Raw genomic sequence first — 7,996 nt, 5'->3', positions numbered from 1 at the left:
TAGTCAAGTAGTTGTGTTGTCGTGCAGGAGAACAGCAGAGTGCACACTTCACCGACACCTGTTGTGTAGTCAAGTAGTTGTGTTGTCGTGCAGGAGAACAGCAGAGTGCACACTTCACCGACACCTGTTGTGTAGTCAAGTAGTTGTGTTGTCGTGCAGGAGAACAGCAGAGTGCACACTTCACCGACACCTGTTGTGTAGTCAAGTAGTTGTGTTGTTGTGCAGGAGAACAGCAGAGTGCACACTTCACCGACACCTGTTGTGTAGTCAAGTAGTTGTGTTGTTGTGCAGGAGAACAGCAGAGTGCACACTTCACCGACACCTGTTGTGTAGTCAAGTAGTTGTGTTGTCGTGCAGGAGAACAGCAGAGTGCACACTTCACCGACACCTGTTGTGTAGTCAAGTAGTTGTGTTGTTGTGCAGGAGAACAGCAGAGTGCACACTTCACCGACACCTGTTGTGTAGTCAAGTAGTTGTGTTGTTGTGCAGGAGAACAGCAGAGTGCACACTTCACCGACACCTGTTGTGTAGTCAAGTAGTTGTGTTGTCGTGCAGGAGAACAGCAGAGTGCACACTTCACCGACACCTGTTGTGTAGTCAAGTAGTTGTGTTGTCGTGCAGGAGAACAGCAGAGTGCACACTTCACCGACACCTGTTGTGTAGTCAAGTAGTTGTGTTGTCGTGCAGGAGAACAGCAGAGTGCACACTTCACCCACACCTGTTGTGTAGTCAAGTAGTTGTGTTGTTGTGCAGGAGAACAGCAGAGTGCACACTTCACCCACACCTGTTGTGTAGTCAAGTAGTTGTGTTGTTGTGCAGGAGAACAGCAGAGTGCACACTTCACCGACACCTGTTGTGTAGTCAAGTAGTTGTGTTGTCGTGCAGGAGAACAGCAGAGTGCACACTTCACCGACACCTGTTGTGTAGTCAAGTAGTTGTGTTGTCGTGCAGGAGAACAGCAGAGTGCACACTTCACCGACACCTGTTGTGTAGTCAAGTAGTTGTGTTGTCGTGCAGGAGAACAGCAGAGTGCACACTTCACCGACACCTGTTGTGTAGTCAAGTAGTTGTGTTGTTGTGCAGGAGAACAACAGAGTGCACACTTCACCGACACCTTGTTGTGTAGTCAAGTAGTTGTGTTGTCGTGCAGGAGAACAGCAGAGTGCACACTTCACCGACACCTGTTGTGTAGTCAAGTAGTTGTGTTGTCGTGCAGGAGAACAGCAGAGTGCACACTTCACCGACACCTGTTGTGTAGTCAAGTAGTTGTGTTGTTGTGCAGGAGAACAGCAGAGTGCACACTTCACCGACACCTGTTGTGTAGTCAAGTAGTTGTGTTGTCGTGCAGGAGAACAGCAGAGTGCACACTTCACCGACACCTGTTGTGTAGTCAAGTAGTTGTGTTGTCGTGCAGGAGAACAGCAGAGTGCACACTTCACCGACACCTGTTGTGTAGTCAAGTAGTTGTGTTGTCGTGCAGGAGAACAGCAGAGTGCACACTTCACCGACACCTGTTGTGTAGTCAAGTAGTTGTGTTGTCGTGCAGGAGAACAGCAGAGTGCACACTTCACCGACACCTGTTGTGTAGTCAAGTAGTTGTGTTGTTGTGCAGGAGAACAGCAGAGTGCACACTTCACCGACACCTGTTGTGTAGTCAAGTAGTTGTGTTGTTGTGCAGGAGAACAGCAGAGTGCACACTTCACCGACACCTGTTGTGTAGTCAAGTAGTTGTGTTGTCGTGCAGGAGAACAGCAGAGTGCACACTTCACCGACACCTGTTGTGTAGTCAAGTAGTTGTGTTGTCGTGCAGGAGAACAGCAGAGTGCACACTTCACCGACACCTGTTGTGTAGTCAAGTAGTTGTGTTGTCGTGCAGGAGAACAGCAGAGTGCACACTTCACCCACACCTGTTGTGTAGTCAAGTAGTTGTGTTGTTGTGCAGGAGAACAGCAGAGTGCACACTTCACCACACCTGTTGTGTAGTCAAGTAGTTGTGTTGTTGTGCAGGAGAACAGCAGAGTGCACACTTCACCGACACCTGTTGTGTAGTCAAGTAGTTGTGTTGTCGTGCAGGAGAACAGCAGAGTGCACACTTCACCGACACCTGTTGTGTAGTCAAGTAGTTGTGTTGTCGTGCAGGAGAACAGCAGAGTGCACACTTCACCGACACCTGTTGTGTAGTCAAGTAGTTGTGTTGTCGTGCAGGAGAACAGCAGAGTGCACACTTCACCGACACCTGTTGTGTAGTCAAGTAGTTGTGTTGTTGTGCAGGAGAACAACAGAGTGCACACTTCACCGACACTTGTTGTGTAGTCAAGTAGTTGTGTTGTCGTGCAGGAGAACAGCAGAGTGCACACTTCACCGACACCTGTTGTGTAGTCAAGTAGTTGTGTTGTCGTGCAGGAGAACAGCAGAGTGCACACTTCACCGACACCTGTTGTGTAGTCAAGTAGTTGTGTTGTTGTGCAGGAGAACAGCAGAGTGCACACTTCACCGACACCTGTTGTGTAGTCAAGTAGTTGTGTTGTCGTGCAGGAGAACAGCAGAGTGCACACTTCACCGACACCTGTTGTGTAGTCAAGTAGTTGTGTTGTCGTGCAGGAGAACAGCAGAGTGCACACTTCACCGACACCTGTTGTGTAGTCAAGTAGTTGTGTTGTCGTGCAGGAGAACAGCAGAGTGCACACTTCACCGACACCTGTTGTGTAGTCAAGTAGTTGTGTTGTCGTGCAGGAGAACAGCAGAGTGCACACTTCACCGACACCTGTTGTGTAGTCAAGTAGTTGTGTTGTCGTGCAGGAGAACAGCAGAGTGCACACTTCACCGACACCTGTTGTGTAGTCAAGTAGTTGTGTTGTTGTGCAGGAGAACAGCAGAGTGCACACTTCACCGACACCTGTTGTGTAGTCAAGTAGTTGTGTTGTCGTGCAGGAGAACAGCAGAGTGCACACTTCACCGACACCTGTTGTGTAGTCAAGTAGTTGTGTTGTCGTGCAGGAGAACAGCAGAGTGCACACTTCACCGACACCTGTTGTGTAGTCAAGTAGTTGTGTTGTCGTGCAGGAGAACAGCAGAGTGCACACTTCACCGACACCTGTTGTGTAGTCAAGTAGTTGTGTTGTCGTGCAGGAGAACAACAGAGTGCACACTTCACCGACACCTGTTGTGTAGTCAAGTAGTTGTGTTGTCGTGCAGGAGAACAGCAGAGTGCACACTTCACCGACACCTGTTGTGTAGTCAAGTAGTTGTGTTGTCGTGCAGGAGAACAGCAGAGTGCACACTTCACCCACACCTGTTGTGTAGTCAAGTAGTTGTGTTGTTGTGCAGGAGAACAGCAGAGTGCACACTTCACCCACACCTGTTGTGTAGTCAAGTAGTTGTGTTGTTGTGCAGGAGAACAGCAGAGTGCACACTTCACCGACACCTGTTGTGTAGTCAAGTAGTTGTGTTGTCGTGCAGGAGAACAGCAGAGTGCACACTTCACCGACACCTGTTGTGTAGTCAAGTAGTTGTGTTGTCGTGCAGGAGAACAGCAGAGTGCACACTTCACCGACACCTGTTGTGTAGTCAAGTAGTTGTGTTGTCGTGCAGGAGAACAGCAGAGTGCACACTTCACCGACACCTGTTGTGTAGTCAAGTAGTTGTGTTGTTGTGCAGGAGAACAACAGAGTGCACACTTCACCGACACTTGTTGTGTAGTCAAGTAGTTGTGTTGTCGTGCAGGAGAACAGCAGAGTGCACACTTCACCGACACCTGTTGTGTAGTCAAGTAGTTGTGTTGTCGTGCAGGAGAACAGCAGAGTGCACACTTCACCGACACCTGTTGTGTAGTCAAGTAGTTGTGTTGTTGTGCAGGAGAACAGCAGAGTGCACACTTCACCGACACCTGTTGTGTAGTCAAGTAGTTGTGTTGTCGTGCAGGAGAACAGCAGAGTGCACACTTCACCGACACCTGTTGTGTAGTCAAGTAGTTGTGTTGTCGTGCAGGAGAACAGCAGAGTGCACACTTCACCGACACCTGTTGTGTAGTCAAGTAGTTGTGTTGTCGTGCAGGAGAACAGCAGAGTGCACACTTCACCGACACCTGTTGTGTAGTCAAGTAGTTGTGTTGTCGTGCAGGAGAACAGCAGAGTGCACACTTCACCGACACCTGTTGTGTAGTCAAGTAGTTGTGTTGTCGTGCAGGAGAACAGCAGAGTGCACACTTCACCGACACCTGTTGTGTAGTCAAGTAGTTGTGTTGTTGTGCAGGAGAACAGCAGAGTGCACACTTCACCGACACCTGTTGTGTAGTCAAGTAGTTGTGTTGTTGTGCAGGAGAACAGCAGAGTGCACACTTCACCGACACCTGTTGTGTAGTCAAGTAGTTGTGTTGTCGTGCAGGAGAACAGCAGAGTGCACACTTCACCGACACCTGTTGTGTAGTCAAGTAGTTGTGTTGTCGTGCAGGAGAACAGCAGAGTGCACACTTCACCGACACCTGTTGTGTAGTCAAGTAGTTGTGTTGTCGTGCAGGAGAACAGCAGAGTGCACACTTCACCCACACCTGTTGTGTAGTCAAGTAGTTGTGTTGTTGTGCAGGAGAACAGCAGAGTGCACACTTCACCCACACCTGTTGTGTAGTCAAGTAGTTGTGTTGTTGTGCAGGAGAACAGCAGAGTGCACACTTCACCGACACCTGTTGTGTAGTCAAGTAGTTGTGTTGTCGTGCAGGAGAACAGCAGAGTGCACACTTCACCGACACCTGTTGTGTAGTCAAGTAGTTGTGTTGTCGTGCAGGAGAACAGCAGAGTGCACACTTCACCGACACCTGTTGTGTAGTCAAGTAGTTGTGTTGTCGTGCAGGAGAACAGCAGAGTGCACACTTCACCGACACCTGTTGTGTAGTCAAGTAGTTGTGTTGTTGTGCAGGAGAACAACAGAGTGCACACTTCACCGACACTTGTTGTGTAGTCAAGTAGTTGTGTTGTCGTGCAGGAGAACAGCAGAGTGCACACTTCACCGACACCTGTTGTGTAGTCAAGTAGTTGTGTTGTCGTGCAGGAGAACAGCAGAGTGCACACTTCACCGACACCTGTTGTGTAGTCAAGTAGTTGTGTTGTTGTGCAGGAGAACAGCAGAGTGCACACTTCACCGACACCTGTTGTGTAGTCAAGTAGTTGTGTTGTCGTGCAGGAGAACAGCAGAGTGCACACTTCACCGACACCTGTTGTGTAGTCAAGTAGTTGTGTTGTCGTGCAGGAGAACAGCAGAGTGCACACTTCACCGACACCTGTTGTGTAGTCAAGTAGTTGTGTTGTCGTGCAGGAGAACAGCAGAGTGCACACTTCACCGACACCTGTTGTGTAGTCAAGTAGTTGTGTTGTCGTGCAGGAGAACAGCAGAGTGCACACTTCACCGACACCTGTTGTGTAGTCAAGTAGTTGTGTTGTCGTGCAGGAGAACAGCAGAGTGCACACTTCACCGACACCTGTTGTGTAGTCAAGTAGTTGTGTTGTTGTGCAGGAGAACAGCAGAGTGCACACTTCACCGACACCTGTTGTGTAGTCAAGTAGTTGTGTTGTCGTGCAGGAGAACAGCAGAGTGCACACTTCACCGACACCTGTTGTGTAGTCAAGTAGTTGTGTTGTCGTGCAGGAGAACAGCAGAGTGCACACTTCACCGACACCCTGTTGTGTAGTCAAGTAGTTGTGTTGTCGTGCAGGAGAACAGCAGAGTGCACACTTCACCGACACCTGTTGTGTAGTCAAGTAGTTGTGTTGTCGTGCAGGAGAACAACAGAGTGCACACTTCACCGACATCAACCCCGTGCAGAAAGTTCCTGTCATAGAAGTCGACGGCTTTGTGCTCACTGAGAGGTACACACACACACACACACACACACACACACACACACACACACACACACACACACACACACACACACACACACACCAAACCAAGGGTATCACATTAGTTTGAACAGAGGGGCCCCATCACAATAATTGCGGCCCCAGAAGGCCACTTAAATTCATGTTAAATGACATGCAGGCCACTTTAAATAATGTGACAACACATAAAAAAAACATCGCAGGCCACATTAAATGATTTGGAAGCACATAAATTGATAAAGAGTGTGTAGTAAATAAACAGAGTGTGTGTGCAATAAACAAAGTGTGCATGTAATAAAAAAGTGTACTAATGAACAAAGTGTGTATGTAATAAACAAAGTGTGCATGTAATAAAGTGTGTACTAATGAACAAAGTGTGTACTAATGAACAAAGTGTGCACGTAATAAACAAAGTGAGTACTAATGAACAAAGTGTGCAAGTAATAGTGTGCATGTAATAAACAAAGTGTGTACTAATGAACAAAGTGTGTACTAATGAACAAAGTGTGCATGTAATAAAAAAAGTGTGCATGTAATAAACAAAGTGTGTACTAATGAACAAAGTGTGTACTAATGAACAAAGTGTGCATGTAATAAAAAAAGTGTGTACTAATGAACAAAGTGTGCATGTAATTAACAAAGTGTGTACTAATGAAGAAAGTGTGCATGTAATATACAAAGTGTGTACTAATGAACAGTGTGCACATAGTGTGCATGTAATAAACAAAGTGTGTACTAATGAAGAAAGTGTGCATGTAATAAACAAAGTGTGTACTAATGAACAGTGTGCACGTAATAGTGTGCATGTAATAATTGTGTACTAATGAACAAAGTGTGCATGTAATAAGTGTGTACTAATGAACAAAGTGTGCATGTAATAAACAAAGTGTGTGTGTGTGTAATAAAATGTGTGCACTAATGAACAAAGTGTGCATGCAATAAACAAAGTGTGCATGTAATAAACAAAGTGTGTCCTAATGAACAAAGTGTGCACGTAATAAAGCGTGTACTAATAAAAGTGTGCATGTAATAAACTAAGTGTGTACTAATAAAGAAAGTGTGTGTACTAATAAAGAGTGTGTACAATAAAGAGTGTGTGTACTAATAGTGTGTGTACTAGAAAAGTAAGTGTGTGTAGTAGTAAAGTGTGTGTGTGTGTACTACTAAAGTGTGTGTACTAATAAAGTGTGTGTACCACTAAAGTGTGTGTGTGTACCACTAAAGTGTGTGTGTACAACTAAAGTGTGTGTGTGTACCACTAAAGTGTGTGTGTGTACCACTAAAGTGTGTGTGTGTGTACTACTAAAGTGTGTGTGTGTACCACTAAAGTGTGTGTGTACCACTAGTGTGTGTGTGTACCACTAAAGTGTGTGTGTGTACCACTAAAGTGTGTGTGTGTACCACTAAAGTGTGTGTGTGTACCACTAAAGTGTGTGTGTGTACCACTAAAGTGTGTGTGTGTACCACTAAAGTGTGTGTGTGCCACTAGTGTGTGTGTGTACCACTAAAGTGTGTGTGTGTACCACTAAAGTGTGTGTGTGTACCACTAAAGTGTGTGTGTGTACCACTAAAGTGTGTGTGTGTGTGTGTACCACTAAAGTGTGTGTGTGTGTACCACTAAAGTGTGTGTGTGTGTGTACCACTAAAGTGTGTGTGTGTGTACCACTAAAGTGTGTGTGTGTTGCAGTGCCGCCATCTTGAAGTACCTGTGCAGCAAGTACGAGGTTGCCGAGCACTGGTATCCACGGCAACCAGAGAGGCGGGCCCGAGTGGAGGAGTACACGGCGTGGCATCACACCAACACTCGAGCGCACGCCGCCAAAGTCTTCCTGCTGGAGGTGCGGACCACAAGCCACGCCTCCACCGCCCCTGCTGACTGACCACCTTGTCTCGCCAGGTCCTCATCCCCACCCGCACCGCTTCTGGCGTGGACCAGGCGCTGTTGTCCCGCGCCTTGTCCCAGCTGGACGCCACGCTGGACCTGCTGGAGTCCATGTTCCTGCGGAGACAGCCCTTCCTGTGCGGCGATGACATCACGCTGGCGGACCTGCTCGCCGCCTGCGAGCTCATGCAGGTCAGACTGAGCTCCTCATAAGCCCCGCCCCCTTCATTAACCAGCGCGTGCA

The 7,996-nt window shown here is 47.6% G+C and overlaps 1 protein-coding gene across 1 annotated transcript in view; it reads left to right on the top strand.

Annotated features, from left to right (window-relative positions):
- gstt2 (glutathione S-transferase theta 2) overlaps positions 1-7,996 on the top strand; it is a 142,109-nt gene that overhangs the window by 133,875 nt on the left and 238 nt on the right. The window contains exons 2-4 of the mRNA XM_061893722.1: positions 5,771-5,858; positions 7,558-7,708; positions 7,768-7,944. Of these exons, the coding sequence (XP_061749706.1) occupies positions 5,771-5,858; positions 7,558-7,708; positions 7,768-7,944 (416 nt within the window). The remainder of the gene's footprint in view (positions 1-5,770; positions 5,859-7,557; positions 7,709-7,767; positions 7,945-7,996) is intronic.

The sequence above is a fragment of the Nerophis ophidion genome, linkage group LG01, assembly GCF_033978795.1.
Source record: "Nerophis ophidion isolate RoL-2023_Sa linkage group LG01, RoL_Noph_v1.0, whole genome shotgun sequence".
In the NCBI taxonomy this organism is placed as follows: domain Eukaryota; kingdom Metazoa; phylum Chordata; class Actinopteri; order Syngnathiformes; family Syngnathidae; genus Nerophis; species Nerophis ophidion.
The sequence above is the reverse complement of the archived record's forward strand: the minus strand, read 5'-3'. Positions and strand labels throughout refer to the sequence as shown.